The 19,957-nt window shown below is 40.4% G+C and overlaps 2 protein-coding genes across 6 annotated transcripts; one reads left to right on the forward strand and one right to left on the reverse strand.

The window, feature by feature from the left end:
• Positions 1–312: 312 nt before the first annotated feature.
• Positions 313–12,041, reverse strand: dyrk1aa (dual-specificity tyrosine-(Y)-phosphorylation regulated kinase 1A, a). 4 transcript variants are annotated; one of them, XM_060895412.1, is made up of 14 exons: positions 11,337–12,015; positions 10,164–10,215; positions 9,586–9,698; positions 9,357–9,426; positions 5,455–5,651; positions 5,026–5,145; positions 4,668–4,856; positions 4,387–4,534; positions 3,774–4,060; positions 3,394–3,540; positions 2,572–2,712; positions 2,078–2,381; positions 1,302–1,423; positions 313–956 (listed from the first exon to the last, which is right to left on the reverse strand). In XM_060895412.1, exons 4-14 carry the CDS (start codon positions 9,364–9,366, stop codon positions 372–374), a joined length of 2,250 nt encoding a protein of 749 aa, XP_060751395.1. In that variant the 5' UTR covers positions 9,367–9,426; positions 9,586–9,698; positions 10,164–10,215; positions 11,337–12,015; the 3' UTR covers positions 313–371. The 4 variants fall into 4 exon arrangements, with proteins under 4 accessions (XP_060751395.1, XP_060751397.1, XP_060751394.1 ...); XM_060895414.1 differs by lacking the exons at positions 10,164–10,215; positions 11,337–12,015 and adding an exon at positions 12,022–12,041; XM_060895411.1 differs by lacking the exon at positions 10,164–10,215.
• A 713-nt stretch (positions 12,042–12,754) lies between these two features.
• Positions 12,755–19,729, forward strand: vps26c (VPS26 endosomal protein sorting factor C). 2 transcript variants are annotated; one of them, XM_060896016.1, is made up of 8 exons: positions 12,755–12,893; positions 13,290–13,433; positions 13,789–13,938; positions 14,773–14,853; positions 14,974–15,048; positions 18,520–18,670; positions 18,939–19,091; positions 19,200–19,729. In XM_060896016.1, exons 1-8 carry the CDS (start codon positions 12,837–12,839, stop codon positions 19,280–19,282), a joined length of 894 nt encoding a protein of 297 aa, XP_060751999.1. In that variant the 5' UTR covers positions 12,755–12,836; the 3' UTR covers positions 19,283–19,729. The 2 variants fall into 2 exon arrangements, with proteins under 2 accessions (XP_060751999.1, XP_060752000.1); XM_060896017.1 differs by having other exon boundaries at positions 18,523–18,670.
• The last annotated feature ends 228 nt before the right edge of the window (positions 19,730–19,957 follow it).

A 19,957-nucleotide genomic window follows, 5' to 3' on the forward strand; every position in this document is an offset into this window, starting at 1 on the left:
TCTTTTAATAATAAAATGAAATTCAGTTGAAAAGCGTTCCAAAAAAACAAAACAAAAAACAAAAAAGGTAACTGAAACAGAGGCCTCCAGCAAATGAGCAGAGAGGAGTTTTGAGCACACGTGCGGCATCAGTCGTCGTCTCCCTTCTCTTTTACAGCAGCTTTTTAATCTCTATGCACTTTTTCTGAAAAGAAAGAAAAAAAATTAACAAAATGAAAAACAAATGGAAAAAAACAAAAAACAAACAAAAAAAAAAACAAACAAAAAAAAAAAAAAAAAAAAAAAAAAAAAAAAAACACCAGCGTTTTCCTTTTTTTTTAAAAAAAAAAAACCACACACACAGAGGGGGAAAAGCGGTCCTCTCAGCGTAGTCAGGAGCTGGCCACCGAGCTCTGCTGCACACATACACCAGCCATGGGTGAGTCCTCACGGTCCAGGCCCTGACGCAGGCCCATATGAGTCTCGGCTATGAAGCCCGAGTTCGTAGAGAGTGGGTATGCAGAGTGTCCGGCTGTGCCCGTTTCCTGGCGTGGGTTGGAAAAGGCGTGCCCGTAGCCTATGCCCAGTGGCAGCGGGCGACTCTGGTAGGCCTGGTGTGGGTGGTGATGGTGGTGGTTGCCTGTAGACGACGACGACGTAGATGAGGACGAGGCCGAGGAAGACAGCGAGGTCATGGACAGGTGGCCATGCGACACCTCCATGGAGTCCTGCGTGGAGGCGCCGCTGTGTGAGGGCGAGTAGATGCGAGGGCGTGGGCGTGCCGGGCCTTGCCCATGCTGGCCGTGATGGGCATGGGGATGGTGATGATGGTGATGAGAGCTGTGTGGGTGAAGGGGTTTGGGCTGGTGGGGAGGCAAGTGGAAAGTGGTCTCTTGGACTGGATGAGTCTCTCCGGCTGCCTGTTGGAGCCCATCTCCTCCAACCCAACCCAGGGAGGGCCCAAACGCCTGCCTTGCCTGGGAGACACAGCAAAGAAAATAATAAAAAAAAAATTAGAGCATCAAGACAAAACTGGAGCTCTAACAACATTTATCCTGACATGATAGTCAAATATTTATATATGGCTGTATCGGGCTCTTATGTATCTGTTTCTTAACCGTTTATATCTGTGCACACTATTTTTAGGTTTCATCTTCTAAAACGTCTCATAAATCTGTATCACAAGTCCAGCTGCCTTGCTATTACAAGACTCATCGAGTCATTAACTGATATCATTTAAATTAGCATACATAACGAGAGTCTGGAATTCATGACCATGATCACTGTTGCTGAGTAAGAAGTGTGCGCTTGTATGTTTATACCTGAGGGCAGAGGCTGTGGCAGTCCATGCCTACTGCAGCACTGAAATGTCCTCCACTTAGCCGATGCTGATGGGTGGGGTCAGAGCGGGCACGCCCACTGGTGCTCGTTCCAGAAGATCCTCCTGCAAATGAATCAAAAACCCTTAACAGAATGTGGAATCCACTGCACTCAATAAAGGCTTTGACAAATTAGATATTGTATATAATGGATACAAATGAGTTTTGAATGCAGCCTTGACATTCTTTGGGCTCTAGAAACACTGAAACTGACAAGGCACTAGTGGCTTCAGTGACGTGGTGCCTGTTGCGTGCTCTACAGCATTGACAATACATCCTTGCTAGTTTTGACTTACTGAAGTCTACAACACAGTAAAGTGGAAAACTGATGGTTAATGTCAAAATCTGCATCAAAGAAGTAAGATAACAGACTGACAGAAACAGTATAATACACTGTCAGTAAAATCAGCTGCAAGGGTTGTCATATCAGACAATGACAGCAAAGAGCAACAGAAGAATGAGAGACACCTGCAGTAAAGGCAAAGGCCTGGGCCCATGGCAGTAAACAGAAGCGTATATAGTGCCACGTCTCGTTAGGCTTTATTTCGAAATTTTGGCTTGGTCGATCTTAACTTCCCAGTAACATCCACAGAGCGTGGGACCAGAGTGCAAGATCAGCTATTAAGGAGTCAGATTAGACTGCCATGCTATAGACAAAGAACATGCTACTTTCCTAATAAAATTCTAATAATAGGAGTGTGAGGTCTGGAGCAGTGTACCTGAGCTGGAGGAAGTGCTGGACGTGGTTCCAGAGGATTGAGACTGCTCCAGTGCAGGGCTAGTGGACACACTGCTGCTGGTGTTGGTGCCCTCGTCGGCTGTCTTCTTGAAGAAGCTGTGCTGCAGCGCATAGTATGGTTGGATGCGACTCTTCGGGTCATAGTCCAGCATCCGCAAGATCAGGTCCTTGAATTTCAGATAGTCTGCAACGGCATGGCCTGACTCGCCTGATCTCCGGCCGCCTGGCCCCCCGGCCTCCACACCCAGAATATTGTGCAGTTTACGTGAGCCTGCCGGCTTATACTACAAAAAAACAGTGACTGGATAAGTATTATTCAAAAACACAGAAATAGCACTCAGCAAAAAGTAACAGATTTCGGTAATTATGGAAGTATCAGTGATTTCAGGAACAGATCAGAAGTCAATGTAGCTATGAATCTGTTACTTCAAATATGAGGAAATGCACTTTTATTTCAAATATGTGGAGACACACCCTTTTCCCATCTTTGGTCTTCTTTGTGCACCACGTGCTATCAGACATCTTCTCAAAGAACTTCCTTGCTTTTGGCGCCTGGTCGAGTATATGACTGGGAGGGACCCCCAAAACTTCCACAATTTTATTCATTTGGTCCACCTGCCAAAAGAATAGAACCACTCTTATTTCCTTCATTATAAAAATGGCATTCCTTGCTAATAAATCGGGGGAGGCGCAAAGCATTAAATATCTACTTCTTGTGTAGTGTGTGTGTGTTTAGTATGAACATGTGATTACTAAAAATGTGCGTATAATGGAAATCTAATTTAGTTGCTAGTAAATGGTTATACAAATCAAGTTTTACTTTTCTTTTAAAGATTTCATTTCTTCTCATTGGTCTTTAAACCGAATTGTGTTCTGAGTCATTTCCAAGTGAAAATGGGTTCTGATCTTTTCTCAGTACAAAGAAAACACATCATAAACAGTATGCACAACTATATTGGAATTGCCAGTTCAGTGGTTAAGATGTTGGACTACCACCAAACCCTAAACTGCTCAGTTGTTTAAAAAAATTGATAAAAGGTAAGTTGGATAAGGGCATGGGCCAAATGCCAGAAATGTAAAGTCATATGTAATAGACGCTAATTACAGTTTCTGAAGAGAGAAGAAAAAATGTTTCTAGGTGAGAAGTTAGGAACCGAACTGCATTATATTGTGAACTAGCTACGCAAAACCTCAATCAAAAATACTATTAAAATTTTTTTAAAGACATTAAATCCTTTCTACAGTGCCTTCAAACAAATCCTTTCTAGATTACATACACATTCTAATAAAGTGTACCTCATTGGCTCCGCTGAACAGAGGCTCTCCGGTGTGCATCTCCACCAGAATGCAGCCCAGTGACCACATATCTATAGCCAGGTCATATGGCATGCCCAGCAGCACCTCAGGGGAGCGGTAGAAACGACTCTGAATATACTGGTATATCTGAGGTCAGAGGACAGGAAAGAAACTCACTGTTAATCAAGTTTAGAACAAATAATAGGCTTCCTGTGTTTCACTTTGTCTACTGAAGTTTACCCATTTAATTCTGATCGTTATTATGTATGTCAGCACTTGACAAAAGCAAACTGGTTAAAAAAATAAATAAAATCAAACAAATAGAAAAACACTATAATTAAATGGACTAAAGCAGTGTCTGTTAGGCACTGTCCACACACCCGTTGTCCCAGTTGGCAGGAGCTGCCAAAATCAACAATCTTGATGGCTGATCGCTTGGGGTTGCAGAGCAGGATGTTCTCAGGCTTGAGGTCACAGTGGATGATGCTGAGCTCAGGTGTGGCCAAGAAGAGCAGTGCCGTGCAGAGCTGCTGCGCAAACTTCCGCGTCAAGTTTAGAGATACCCCGCGGAAATTTGTGTTACGGAGCAGGTCATACAGGTTGTAGGACAGCATCTCAAACACCAGACAGAGGTGGTTTCGAAACATGAAGTGCCGCTTTAGGTGAACTAAGGACATGGAACAATGGAGGAACATGAATGCCAATACCATGAGCAGAAATATATTACACAGAAAATCCAAATTCTAAATGTGCACAATTTGTAGAAACAACAAATGGTTTGTAAAAATATTTTCACCAAACAATTTTTCACCAAAAACACTAGATGGCACCATCAGCCATCAAACGGATTAGCTAAGCTGATATTCTTCTGACTACAATAAAACAGTAATCAGTGGTTCTATGTAATACTGTAGTCAGTTACAGTTTGTCCCCTTAGACCGCATATTCTCAGCAATGGTTTACATAACATAGATAATAAATCACATTTATTACCTATGTAGTACTTCATCTCTGTATCATGCTTGTTCATGAGCTCCAGGAGCCGTACTTCAATCTGTGCTTGGTTCAAAAAAGCCTTTTTATTCTTTATAATCTTAATGGCAACCCACTCCTGCTCCAAGCGGTCATAGGCCTTCACAACCTGCCAGCAGGGGGAAACAAATACCAAAGTCAGTGAAAGTTGATTTATGACCATGCAAAATTTGTCTATCTTGTACTACTGAATAGTGGGTCATATTCTTGATTTTGATTAAATCTGAATAAGTCAGACCCACCTGTCCAAAGGAGCCTTTGCCTATTAATGAATCTATTTCGTAGCGATCCAACCATTTCTCGCCATTTTTAACAATGTAGTCAAAGTTGTCGTCATCATAACCGTCATTGTAGATTTTCCTTTCTTTCTTATTACTAGAATCTTCCCCTTGGCCTTGTTGATGCCGCCGCTTCTTTTTTGCATAGTAAACCTGAAGGCAGGAAATATAGATATCAGGATATCACTAAAGCAGGTAAAGTACAGAACTTTACAGATCAGTTCTTTTAAAAAAAAAAAAAAAAAAAATTAATTATAAATTAAACCCGGCTTTAATATAAGCCTTTCAAATTCATATGAGTAGTACTTGGGAGTGTCCTCACCTCATTGATGTGTTTGTAAGTTTTGATCAATTCAATAGAGAGCTTTCTTAAGGGGGCTGTGGCCGGATCCCGAAAGCACTGAGGGATCCGCCTTTGTAACATCACCACATCAGCAGTCACCTGATCAAAAACATATGCACAAAGACAGATACACTTATCCTACCAATATTGTTAGCGAGGAAAAAATATTAGGTTAAAGGTAGTTTTAATTAAGAGATGGCTAAAGGAAATGTGACTGTAGAATTGATTAACTGAGGGAGTGTGGATAAGTGCCATTCCACGTCACAGGGAATGTGTGCAGAATTAGAAACCTGACCTAAGTGCACAGACTGTGATCATGATCGTTAAGCTATACATAAATACATTATCGTAGAATCATGCACAGTGGGTGAGAGTACATCAGCGTGGTAAAGGCCTATGTCTGTGAACCTGGGTGGTGTTGAGCTGAGGGGCCTGTGGGCCGTAGGGCAGCACGGCGGCCGGCGCGTCAGCGCTTGCCTGGTGGCCGTCACTGAATGGCGGGTGAGAATGGGGCGTCTGCGCAGCCATCTGCACATCTGCCGCATTGAACGAAAACGAGGGAGCAAGCCGGACAGACGAGGGTTTGCATGCTGAGGTCTCTCCTCCTATAAAGCCACACGTTACAGAATCATGATAATGGAGCCAAGAAGTGAAATCAGTACAATCATACAGTGCATTAACAACAGTATTACATTACTTAAGCACACCAACACATTAATACCATGCAGGTGGCAACTGAATCACAGATGGAAACAATTCCTTCCTAACAATGGAGAGAAAATTGGTATTGTTGACATCCCCCCCATGTTATAAAATAAATACAACCAGAATTACCAAAATGGAAGTGAGTGCAATAAATAAATAAATAAATAAAAAGATTTTTATACATTTAAGCTTAAATGCCCTAACAATGAAGTAACCTGACCCACAGCTCTGAAACACACCTGCAGGAGTATTCCCTCCCATCCTGACCGCCTATATTCCAGTCCTTCATGACATGCAGTATCACAGCAGGAAACCCAGGAAATCCATAAACCAGATCGCTATACCAACATACTATGGGTTTAGGTTGACCCAAACAATAGCCATAAAGCTCAGTTAGTGCCCTCTAGAGGTAAAATTAAGATGAAGGCTGCTATTGTCATCTCTCATAACTCCTCGCTTGAAACAGACCAAAGACACACTAAATCACAACATAATTGAACGTGCTATGTGCCAAATGCCGGGAAGGTCTAATATGTTCTTTTGCGAGACAAGTCTGCCTCCGTAACTACAGATCAGGTTACAGCACATCCAAAAAAGCACAGACCTAAAACAGGAGTGTGTGATCATGCTTTTGTTACAAGAATACGCCTTGCATTTGCTTCAGTCCCTCAAAAGCAGATCCGATACACATTTTTACTTGTTGTTTTTTTTTTATTCATAGTTGTTTGTTTCACAACAAAAACTCCAATAGAGTCTCAGAGGGAAAGGGAAGATTTAATAAATTATACATACAATATACATTTATTCACACACATGGCTCCACATGTAATTAATGCAGCAATTCCTCAGGCAACAATTATATCTAAATTTGTTTACAGTGAATATTTACTATTAAACTCTTAATTTATCACTGAGAACCTCACTGCCAGTATATACACCAAGGTGGGCAAAGTGTTATAGATATATATAAATAATCTTTTTAATGTTCTATATGACCTACTGTTCAATTCCATCTGGGACATTTCTATGGCAATTTTAAACATATTCATTACACATGAACGTTAAATACGGTCCACCAAATTCGGTGTATGGCAACAAGGCTAAATACATACACACAAGCTTCATTACAGATATCAATAGTCTACAAATAAATAAACTACACTTAAAAAACTTTAATGTTCAATTCAACCGACAGTTACATTAAATCGGCTGAATCCATGCTACTAATATTACAAATATTTTAAAAAAAAAATGCAAATATGAAAATTTTAGATGGAAATACTTAATGGTCATAAGATAAAAGACAATAAAAAACCTGTGTGTGTGTGTGTGTGTGTGTTTTATATATATATATATATATATATATATATATATATATATATAGAGAGAGAGAGAGAGAGAGAGAGAGAGAGAGAGAGAGAGAGAGAGAGAGAGAGAGAGAGAGTTGTATTTATATATTAGTTTTTTATTAGTATTAGTTTTTTACATAGCAAAAATAAAAAACTATATTAGTTTTTTACTTAAGTAGTTTAGTGCATGCCTTAATTTCCATCAAAAGTGTCTGGCTTTAAGAAATTTAGAATAAAAACAGGTCCCATGGATCATAATACTGACTTAAATACTATTTTTCTTTTTTTCTAAATAGATTCAATACATTTCTGTACTCTTTAATGATCTAATATTAGGAGTGATGTGTAAAGGTTTTTACAAACTAAAAGCCTAGGCTGAATGTAGATCAAGAAACATGGAATGTTTGCTTAAATAAGACTGTTACAGTATTTGCACATTGACATGTTTTGCATACAAAGATAACCTCCAATAATTGTTAATTTTGTATCCACGTCATCAGAATAATGAAGGCAAAGGTATAATCCATATGAACATCATAAACAGTTTCCATAACAGAAGTCATACACTCTCAGCCGCACTCTCTTTTGCCAGGTGTCATTGTATAACATGAGGGAGAGAGCAAGCGCAACTGGAGCGGTGTGTGTGTGTGTGCGTGTGTGTATGACTCAGCTGGTTCTCTATCACTCTCCAAACCAAAGAGCTCAACAACAGTACCACAGGATCTATACTTGGAACGAACAAATGAACACACACATAAATGCCCGCCCATATCTCGAACCATCCCTCAGCATCCCTACAGCGTATATTATTGAAGCACACTGTATCAGTTAAATATGGCCATACATAACGCTGGCGTTCATAGGTGACATTTGTTGGAACCTATTTAGTAAACCTTGCAATGTCCTTCTGAACTGAATATTGTTTCAAAAAATAAGTAGAAAGGGACAAAATGAGCTTTGTTTGTGCCTGTATTTCAGCTGAGCACATGGGGATTTGGTGAGAAATCACTCAAAGCAAACAATAAAAGAAAACAAGAAGTTCACCGACTGCCTGTTGTCAGTCGGTAGCAATCTGATTTCACCTGCTTGATTCAACATAGCCACACACTCTGGCATACGTTGTCAAGAGCGGCATTTTGAAACATTGAACGTGTCTGCAGTGAAAGGGAATTGTGCAGATCATTAAGTCCTCATTTATCACCGTCTCTCACCAGGCAGTCACAATGCACCAGAAGCACACTGGCAACCGGCGCCTCTCAACCCCCAGCAACAGTGCCTCATTAGCATAGCCTACCACCAGGAAGACGGAGAGCCATTGGCTGCCGTGCAGGAGTGGGAGCCAATCGGGAAAGCGTATGCAAATAACCCACTTTTGTTGCTAGGGCAAAGCGCCGGCGCACGAACCAATAGGAAAACGGGTAACAGGCATGAAATTGCATTGCACTTTGACACATTTCCCAGCACAGTTTAACACAGTATTTGCTGACAGAAAAGCTCACGGGTTAGGAACCCGGAATCAGTTTCTCCGAGAAAGGAACTCGGGATAGCTGACCCTGGAGACAGGAGCAGAAAATGTGCGGCAGCTGCCAGGAGGGAGCATGGCCTATATTTTTAAACATTTATAGTTGAGGAGTGTGTTTGCCCTAAATAGAGAACTTCATGCAAAGCTGACTTACTCTTCTGGTACAAATGACCCCCTGATCACAAATAAGTAACACTTGCAGTTATTTTACTAATCAGATACATTTATGGTCTGATAGGCTGGATAGACTCCAGGAGACTTTTTTTAAAATAAGGCTCAGGAAGTGCAGCATGGCTAAGGCTGCATCTCTGAATGTCTCTACAGCAAACAACACGGCACACTGAGTGGCACAGATTCATCTGAACACAAGAAACCTGGCATCATGTTCCTAACAACTCTCCCAAGCACCAACACACACTTATAATAAAAAGCTGGCAAATGCATGCACAGATTTGGGCGTACAAAAGAAATCTCTTTTCTAGACTCAGAATAAACCCATGAGGACCCCTGTGTGATTACACAGATCACAATCACACATGGATCTGATCCCATTCTACACATGCACACTTAACCTGAGTGGTTGTAAAGTCTTTTATATCACTATATTTCAACTGCATATTTCTCAGGGTCCAATAACAAAGGCAAGGCAAAAACGCACATATTCTCCTAACAAACTCATCCCAATATTAGCAACCAAGATGCCTCAAAACAGACCAAAAGGAAGATTGGCTAACCTGTATGCATCGTCCTCTGGCAAATCTCATATCATCCTGGCAGAGGAGTCCATCTGCAAACCACAGTTCACTAGAAGAGACAAACAGTAAATATTAGTAAATCATATTTCCCTCTAGGAATGCTTTTTTCATGGCAGCATATAAAAGGCCTAACTCATTTCCTGTTAAAGATGGGAGTGTCAAGACTTCAGTGATAATGGAGAGGGGGGTAAAGAGAAACCCAGGGTACCTGAACCAACTTTGAAGTTGTATATATGTGAGAAAAGCCCTGGTGCCTCAGCAGGGTCTTTTAACGGTCGATGTTCGAATTTCTCTTCAACTTGCTCGATCATTGGTGTGGATCTGCAAGGAATATGAACGGGCCAAGTATTACACCAGCTATCAAATTATTACTACTAAGATATGCCTCAGAAGCAGTTAGGACAAGAAGTGCATTTGGAAAAAATGTTTAAAAAAAAAAATTAGTTTGCATGTGCACTACAAACCTAACTTTCTACAGAGCAAAGCTGAGTTAGTTAGGGGAGAGTTGTTATGCAACGCATATAAGTGTTATGCAATGGACATTAACCCTATATCCCAGTAGGAATATAATGAATTACACTGGATATTTACTATTTTAAGGCTTGATATGCAAAAGAAACTGTTACAATACTTAGCAGACAACAATTCACAGATATGAATATAAGGAATGTCTGTGAGCACTTGCTAAACATATCAGCATCACAGAAGTGTTAAAGAACAGGCAAAGTGTATAATTTAGAGATGAAGGATCAGTAACGCAATGACTCACACTTGTCATTTACAAACCTCCACTTTGATTGCATGCATTGATCCAGATGTAAACAAAAACACAGGGGATCTAACAAAGAGTGTGGTCGCAAAGTGCAACAAGGACAACGTTAAGTCCTAAAGACGTTTGAAGCTACGTTTATAAAGCAATAACACTTGTTATTGAAACGATTGTTTGAACCAAAACACAATTTTAACGGACTACCTGCTGCACACAGATGGTCAGTTAGCCAAGCAACGGCGTTGACTCCAGAAACATCGCATCATTCACATAGTTAACACTCCTTAATAGTTAAATACACATGCACAAGGTAAATACAGCCACCAAGCCATGTCGACATTTAGGCTGTTACATAGATATATTTAAAAGAGTATCGCACAAATACACCGAGATTTGGACAATACAAAACGGGAAAGGTTCTTAACGCTAGCCTGCAACCATCAAACTCAAAACTCCATTTAACTTTGCCATGTTACGATCTGTTTTACAACATCAATATGTTCACCAGCTAGGTGTCTAAAATATTAGTCATTCTGCTCAAATAATCACTGACCTGATTCGTGTTTGTGGCTGTAAATGTATGAGCGCGTCAGTCTACCGTGGGTGCACTGTGTCCAGGAAAGCTGTCACACAGGTAGCATGACTAGCTCCGGCTAAAAACCCGCTTCAGCTAGTGCGCTAGCTAACTAAACTTAGCCAGGCTGTTAAGTACCGCGCTCAAAAGGCTAACGAAAATAAGACCGACAACTTCACCCTAAACGTGGACGAAACTCTGTTATTACACCTTCACTTCACAAGTCATGACCGTTAAGTCAATAAAACAAAGTCAAACGGTATGACTTGCTAAATGTTACAATTAGCTGCTATTTTGAGCTTGCTAACGGTAGCTAGCTGATGTATGTTACCAGCACCTCGGCCTGCGAAAAAAATGACCAATCCACACCATTCCGTCTGTATTAATGTAAACACGTACGACATATATCCTACTTATGTTGCGCTAAATTATCATTTCGGATATAAGCTCGAGAAATACCTACAAACACAAACAGATCGAAGAGTTATTGATCCGCCCGGTAGCGAAATCTTAGCAAACCCCATTAGCTCTCTGCTTCTTCTCAATGTATCGGAATCAGTGAGCTACCACAGCTTGCTAACATCCTTTAGCTCATCACTCATGCAGCACAACTTACCTTGTTGCTACGTGTCCCTCTGTGGATGAGAGAAAAAAATATCCTTTTACGTTTAAAACGCGCGAAGAATCCCGAGATCTTCTTTTTTTTTTTTTTTTTTTTTTTACAATCCTTGTATATTAAAATGTTCGATGGAGCTTCAACCCTGAGTCGTCTGACTTTGTGTCAACTCCTTTCCAAAAAAAAAAAAAATCAACAGCGCCTCTCCGTCAACACAAACTTATCCGATCAGAAATACAGCTACATTTTGACCCTCGTTGAGAAGGCATTGGCTGTCAGTGACGCGCGTCGCGTAATAACGTTACAAGACACACGCATTTGAAGCTCATAATTACCGTAAATAACATATTAACCGATGGCGAGCTAGCTGTGTCTCTTGGGGGAGATCTCATCATCATCCAGCTACTTCTTCCTTTTTTGTGTAAATTTTACAAAATGGCGCGCGTTCCAAACCTGCGCAGCGGACCGGCCCGGCGGACCTCAGACATGACCAACCGCTTCAGCCTCTCTAATCGAACTGCAGTCTTGCCCTCCTCATTCCGAATAAAAGTCAACGTGGATTCGCTCGATATTCAAAACGGATTGATATATCCGAGTCGATTAATATACACAACGACAATCAGACCTCAAATGTTTCACGGAAGAAAAAGTAAGGAACAAAATGGAAGCCGAGTAAGAACGTTACCATGACGACTGTCAATCAAACCGCAAAGTTCCCGGATGACCTCATGACGTAGACACGTTCCTGGAGTTGCTGTAGAAACTGCCAATCAATTGTACATCCCCGAAGCAGGGCGTGGCTAAATTTAAGAACACGTTCAGGGGCAACCGGTAGTTTTAGGGCAAAGAGTTTCTACGTCTAATAAAATAAATACAGTCACTGAATCTTATTGATATGACTCTGTATATTTATTTGCATACATTATCACAAAAGCAATATTAGATTAATATGCACATACTTTGAAATGTTCAAACTTTTTTTTTATCATCGCCCTTTTATGCAGAACGAGCAAAATAATGTTATTTTGTTGGTTATAATGTAGTACGAGATTTAACGGAACAATTTCAGAAGAAGGAAAGAATTACAATCATCGCAAACTGTACAGGAAAAAAATGGCAACGAGCCAGAGTACAGTACAGAAAAAAATCACAATGAGTCGCTTGGGAGCCAAACGAGTCGGTTCGTGCTGATATGTGGAGCCGAATGATTTGAGTCACTAAAAAAAGAGCCAGAATTCCCATCACTTCTTTGTCAGTTTTTTTTATTATTCCCTTTCGCACACTTTCTTTTTTATTAGATATTTATGCTGTTTTATTTTCTATTAAATTCCTTCTATACCGTTTCTTCCCAGTAATGCACCGCTCATGTGTTGCTGCGCAGACTCTAATGTGCGCGCGCAGAAACGAACCGAGTCATGTGATAGAAAATCGTCACGTGTTCACGATAAGCAGGAAGCGACGCTACAGACAACAGTGTTGTCTACAGAGTTTGGGGGGAAAATGAGTGTTACTTTGGATTTAAGGCTTAAGCGTGCGAACAAAGTATATCATGAAGGGGTAACGTTACACTTCATATGATATTTATTTGCATTTGTAAAATAAAGTAATGTGAGATTTGGATATTTCTGTAGCTCGAGCTTCAGAAAGCTACAGTGTTATTGAAAAGGATAGAATAATTTATTATGATAACAGCTTTTAGGTTTCATACAACAAGCTCCAGCTCAAGAAAACACAAAATCATTTCCTCATGCACTTGGAATGTCAAAAATCTTATTCATTAATTTTTTTAAAACATGAATTTGATCTTATGTGGGATCGTATTTAGTATCTATATTATACTCTCTTTTACTGCAGCTCCTATAGGTCTCTCTATCAGGATCTAAATCTACGACATATGTTGTTGAACCATGCACTGTAATGACCCAATATCTTGTATCTGTTCTAATTTATTAGGAGGTTCTGGCTGGAGTGGTGGTGATCACCAGTAAGGAAGCTGTACAGCATCAGGGAATCAGCCTCACCATGGAGGGGCTTGTTAACCTACAGCTCAGCTCCAAGAGCGTTGGAGTCTTCGAGGCTTTTTACAACTCTGTCAAGGTAAGCAGTCACACAGCATCTTGGTAATCATCTAGTGTTATTACATTCTAACCATTCTCAGCATCTGATGTACCCCAGATGTTTAGATATGCTTGGATTGCATCTAGAAATCAGCAGTGCACTTCAAAATCCTCAAGATATGTAGTATATGTTGCTACACGTGTGGAAAACTCCTGTAAAAATGGAAAAATCTGTAACTAATCTCTTTTGTTATATCCTGAATTTTTGTTTTGTGGCGTGTTTTTTTTCAGAGAAGTGTATGCTAAATAGTCTACAGAAAGATAAAATGGTAAAATGAGAGGTGGCTTTAGAGAAAGCATGAACGCTTTGATTAACATGTCTCTGCGCTTCACAGCCCATTCAGCTGATCAGCAGTAACATAGAAGTGGCTAAACCGGGCAAGGTACCAGGAGGCAAAACTGAAATCCCCTTTGAGTTTCCCCTGCAAGCAAAAGGAAATAAAGTGCTGTATGAAACCTACCATGGTGTTTTTGTCAATATTCAGGTAACTTTTAAAAAAGGTAAGTTTGAAATCATGGACAATAATGTTCATAACATTGCTTATCGCTACTAGTTAATTAATGTGATCTAGAGGACTGATGCTTTCTGGAGAAAGACCTTCACGGTTGCCTGACAAATTACACAACTGGCCTCATGTGTAGCTGGGGGGTAGGTTGTTTTTTCTCCTCTTAAAGCTAATTAGACAAATAAATGAAGTTTGTCCATCTATCAAGAATCCACAAGTGCTCCTTCCTGAAGACTTCACAGTCTTCAACAAGTTACAGTGCTATACTGTGGTGCTGACACTTGAGATGATATAGAAGTTTCACCACAGAAAAACCCACCATATAAACAGTTCTACACTTTTCATCCGTCCTGTTTTAACGTATTCGAGCGAGCGAGCATGCAAGCAAGCAAACATAAACCTGTGAATTGCCTTGCAATCAACACTACAGTCAGAGCTAAGGACACCTTCTGACCAATCAGGTTTGAGAATCTGAATCAGAGACTGAGAATCAGTTCTTTTGTGAGCGTCTTCACTGTTAACCAGTCAACCAGTGGCAACTACCTGATTGGACTTGTTTGATCTAATATTCTTAATTAGAGTATTTGTACATTAGGTTTTTAAATAATTTTATTTTTGTAGAGGGTAAGAATAAAAAAAAAATGCAGCTCTATTGTTATGTTGGCAAACCTAAATAGTATGATGTGTATAATTGTACAGAAAAAAGGCCTCTAAGTATAATGCTATGTTTTTGTGCCCTATTACCCGACCATAAGGGATGCATTGAAATGTGTAGTACTTGGGTAATATTGACCACTTTCTCCATGTGCCCAGTATACTCTACGCTGCGATATGAAGCGCCCTCTGCTGGCAAAAGACCTGAGCAAGACCTGTGAATTCATGGTTCACTGTCAGGTTAGATGTTGCTCAGCTTCTATCTTCACTTCCCACAAATTTCTGTGAAGTAATTCAATCAAGATATGCAAACAAACTAATTCTACAATATTTAACTTAATCTGTGGTCACGATCTGCAGCCACAGAAATCCAAAGTGCAGCTGACTCCAGTCGATTTCACCATCACACCGGAGACACTGCAGAATGTGAGAGAGGTAAAGATCCCTGATATCATAGACTGTCCAATTACTTGTTTTGCAATAGACATTGATTAGTTGCTTTGACTAACACTAGGTTGTGTAATTGACCACGTCATTAGCAGGGCAGTGATTCTGATAAAGCTGAATTGTTAATGTTTTGTATTGAAAACAAAATTATTACTACTTACTTCTGATATGGAGCTTGGAAGCTGGAAGGTATTTGATGATACTGTAAATTTAGGATATTTCAAATAGTTTATTTACTGCAGTGAATTCAGTATTAGGGGGGCACGGTGGCTTAGTGGTTAGCACGTTCGCCTCACACCTCCAGGGTCGGGGTTCGATTCCCGCCTCCACCTTGTGTGTGTGGAGTTTGCATGTTCTCCCCGTGCCTCGGGGGTTTCCTCCGGGTACTCCGGTTTCCTCCCCCGGTCCAAAGACATGCATGGTAGGTTGATTGGCATCTCTGGAAAATTGTCCCTAGTGAATGAATGAGTGTGTGTGTGTGCGCCCTGCGATGGGTTGGCACTCCGTCCAGGGTGTATCCTGCCTTGATGCCCGATGACGCCTGAGATAGGCACAGGCTCCCCGTGACCCGAGGTAGTTCGGATAAGCGGTAGAAAATGAATGAATGAATGAATTCAGTATTAATGTTGTTGCACTTCTTGTTCAAAATTTGTTTCTGTTTTTAGATTTAAATCTAAACATAAATAAAATAAAAATAAACTTCAAAAATATAGATGTATATAATATATTCTTCACACTACTGCATCTGAGGCTTTGCATCGCAAAAGGTGATGTAAGGCTTGGATTCAGCTGCTCGGCCATGGAAACCCATTCCCTGAGGCTCTCTATGCACTAAGACCACAAGAAGTTTGGAGGTCTGTAGCTATTGACTCTGCAGACGTTGGCGACTTCTGCACACTGAGCCTCAGCGTGCGCTGACCCCTCTCTGTGAATTTACATGGCCTACCACTTCATGGCTGAGTTGATGTTGTCCCCAATTGCTTCCACTTTGTTATAATACCACTAACGGTTGACCACGGAATATTTACTAGTGAGAAATTTATGAATGGACTTATTGCATAGGTGACAACCTATCACGGTGCCACACTTGAATTCACTGTGCTCCTGAGAGCGACCAATTCTTTTGCAAATGTTTGTAGAAGCACTCTGCATGCCTAGGTGCTTGGTTTTATACCTTTGTCCATTTGAACTACTGAATTCAGTGATTCAGAAAACTTTTGGCAATGTAGTGTATATGCATTTAGATATAATGCTAATCTATATATTTGATTAAGGCCAGAAATGGAGTACCTGGGAGCTCCAAGAAAACATTTATGGTTGCAAAACTGTGAAACACAAAGTTCATTATGTTCTGCTTAGATAACGGGTGTTTTACAGTGTTTCTAAACATCTAAAAGTTAGTCTGGGCTTAACAGTAGCTTGCTTGTTCTCTGTTATCTGCTTAACAGGAGTTGAGCTATTTCAGCTGAACATAACTTTAGAAGCACTTACCTCATTACGGTTCATATCTTCCGTTTCTACTCCACTTAACTCCACGTCTCTTCACTTCACTTAATGGACGTGTGAGAGATGACTGTGATTGACTTAATGCTGAGGTAGACCACTCTGAATGCTTCTCCTTTTCCCTGGAAATCCCAGCTGTTTCACCTACAATCTGTATTTTTGAACATTTTTAAACTAGAATTCAGGGTTCTGAATGAAGAACATTTTGTGAAAGAAGAACAATTTTATGTTCTGTGAGATAGAAGTAAAATCTGTATATTTAATATAAAAGTGCCTATATAATTCAGATATAGTAAATTCATATTCGGCTTCCAAACTCCATTTAACGAAGCCTAAATGTATACTTTAACACATTGGCTTACAAAAGTCATCAAACACCCTGGAATTAATCAGATTAGAGCTCTTGATCAAAAATATTGTCCTTACAATTGTTCTTCACCTGTGAAATATTAAAACAGCTGCCATTTTCTGAGCAAAAACCACCTCAGTTGAACTGTGACTGCATAGAGTCTGGCAGTCTGAGGGAAAGGAGTGAGCATGAAAGCTAAGGAGCATTCTAAGGAAGTTAGGTAAGATAATAGAATTTCATTACTTAGGAATGGGGTGTAAAATTATATCTAAGAGGCTGGACATCCCAGAAAGCACTGTTCGATCAATAGTGTGGAAGTGAAAGCTGTATCATATCACCCAAGCATTACCAAGACATGGCCCTCCCACAAAACCCAGCAGAAAAACAAGATGGAGTCTAGTGAGGGAAGCCACACTGAAGCCAACAATCATTACGAAGGGGTTCCAGAGTACAGTGGCTGAGAGTGGAGTGAAGGTGCACCAGACAACCATTTTAAAAGCTCAGCATGATTGAGGACTGTAATAGAGGGAGGCTAGATAGAAACCACTGCTTCCAAAAACAGCTATGTTAAAGTATGAGAGTGACCAAGTGAGGATGTCGGGTTTTTGTGGTTTGAGAAGACCAAGATCGAGATACTATTCATTCATTCATTCATCTTCTACCGCTTATCCGAACTACCTCTGGTCACGGGGAGCCTGTGCCTATCTCAGGCGTCATCAGGCATCAAGGCAGGATACACCCTGGACGGAGTGCCAACCCATCGCAGGGCACACACACACTCTCATTCACTCACACAATCACACACTAGGGACAATTTTCCATAAATTCCAATGAACCTACCATGCATGTCTTTGGACCGGGGGAGGAAACCGGAGTACCCGGAGGAAACCCCCGAGGCACGGGGAGAACATGCAAACTCCACACACACAAGGTGGAGGCGGGAATCGAACCCCGACCCTGGAGGTGTGAGGCGAACGTGCTAACCACTAAGCCACCGTGCCCCCGTCGAGATACTATATTTGGGCAAATTTCAAAGAGTTGTTTGTGGTGGAGTCTTAACACAGGCCCAACTTAACACCATCCCTACAGTGGAACATGGTGGCAGCAGCATCATGCTTTGGGCTGGAGATACTTTTCCTTCTTATAACCTGGGCTTGTTGTCAAAATCGAAGGGAGAATGGCTGTTGCAAGATACAAAAGGATTTGACAGAACCTGCTTCAGTCTGCTAAAAAAAATCAAAATCTTGTATGAAACTTCTCCTTTAAACAAGATGATGGTGCCAAATACGAGACTCAAGCAACAGGGTGGTTAAAAACAGACAGCTGAACCGAACAACCAGTGGCCGAGTCAACCTCCAGATCTGAATTCCTTTGAGAATCTGTAGCTTTGTGGAAAATTTCAGTCAGCAGTCAAAATGTTCTTGTTCTGCTGACAAATAATTATTTTTGACTTTGAAAATGTACTTTAAGAGCATATTGGTTTGCAATAAAAAAACACATTTTATCGTATCCTGTCCCCCATTGTATTGTATCAACACATGACATGGTGTTATTTAAAATAAAGTCTTATTTACATCTTTAGTTCTTCTGTTTTTTTTTTTCCTTAGAAGAGTTCTCTCCCAAAGTTCCTGATCAGAGGCCACCTGGACGCCACTAACTGCGTGATCACACATCCGCTCACTGGCGAGCTGGTGGTGGAGAGCTCAGAGGTTGCCGTAAAAAGCATTGAGCTGCAGCTAGTGCGGGTTGAGACATGCGGTGAGAGAGTACACACACATTTAAATGTATAAACCAATCAGGTGGTGAAGTAGAGTTTTGTTTCAGACACTAGACAGGATTGTAGTGAATTTAAAAGTACTTCATGTATGGCATAAGATTTGACTGTATTTTGTGTTTGGAGAAAAGAAATGACAGATGATGTATTTGTGCAAATTTACAATATTTCTCAATAGCGTCAGCATGCTCTGTTATATTAATATATTTGATTCATTGTTTTATTTCTGATTAATGTGGATTCCGGCTGCAGGCTGTGCAGAAGGCTATGCCAGAGATGCGACAGAGATTCAGAACATCCAGATAGCAGAGGGAGATGTGTGTCATGGCCTCCCTATCCCTATATACATGGTCTTCCCGAGGCTCTTCACATGCTCTACACTCGAAACCACAAACTTTAAAGTTGGTGAGTCTCATCATTTTTTTTCAAAATTTTACATACGACATATATACATACTAAAGCAATCAGTTTGTTTGATTTCTCTTTCCGAGAATGTCACTTCTTTATTCACAGAGTTTGAGGTGAACGTGGTGATCGTTTTTCATGACGATCATTTAATAACAGAGAACTTCCCGTTGAAGCTGTGCCGAGTATGAGATCATAGCCTGCGGATTCGTTGATGTATTCTGGAAGATTCTGGGAGTGGCCTTATAACTGTTTAAGTGCCAGTTTGGAATGAACCAGTTATGGCTTTTGTTACAGTTACAGCCTTGCCTAATTGTTGCATACAGGCCGTTTTTTGGTATTTGCATATTCATTGTGAAAAAAAATCTTTTTTTGTTTTGTTTCATGACTGGGAAATTCAGGACACCCAATACTCATGTGATCGAACCAGTTCATTTCAAACAGGATAGTATAATATGGCAAACATTAGACCTGCTCTAAATTTTCAGCTAATCAGAACATTTAATATACAAATATTTTATTTACATTCTTTGGGACAAGGGCGAAAAATGGACCCTTGTGATATTTTGTCTCCTGTATAAACCATGTAGTACAAGAATAAATTAGTATCATTATTTGTATAAAATAAGTGTATACCCTGTTTGTGTAAGATGACAATTCCCTTTGCCAGGTGTTGAAAGAAACCCTGCAATTTTTAAATAGCAGTAATGTAATTCATTCCAATTCAACTCTGCACTTGCCCATTACATTAGAATCCGATTTTAAAACAGGCACAAAGGCATCACAATAAAAGTGAAAACCATCTTAAAAGAACACATTTTCAAAATAATTACAGCCCACTATCTAAAGCTATCGATACTAACAAC

This window comes from Tachysurus vachellii, chromosome 20 (assembly GCF_030014155.1).
Source record: "Tachysurus vachellii isolate PV-2020 chromosome 20, HZAU_Pvac_v1, whole genome shotgun sequence".
Taxonomy (NCBI): domain Eukaryota; kingdom Metazoa; phylum Chordata; class Actinopteri; order Siluriformes; family Bagridae; genus Tachysurus; species Tachysurus vachellii.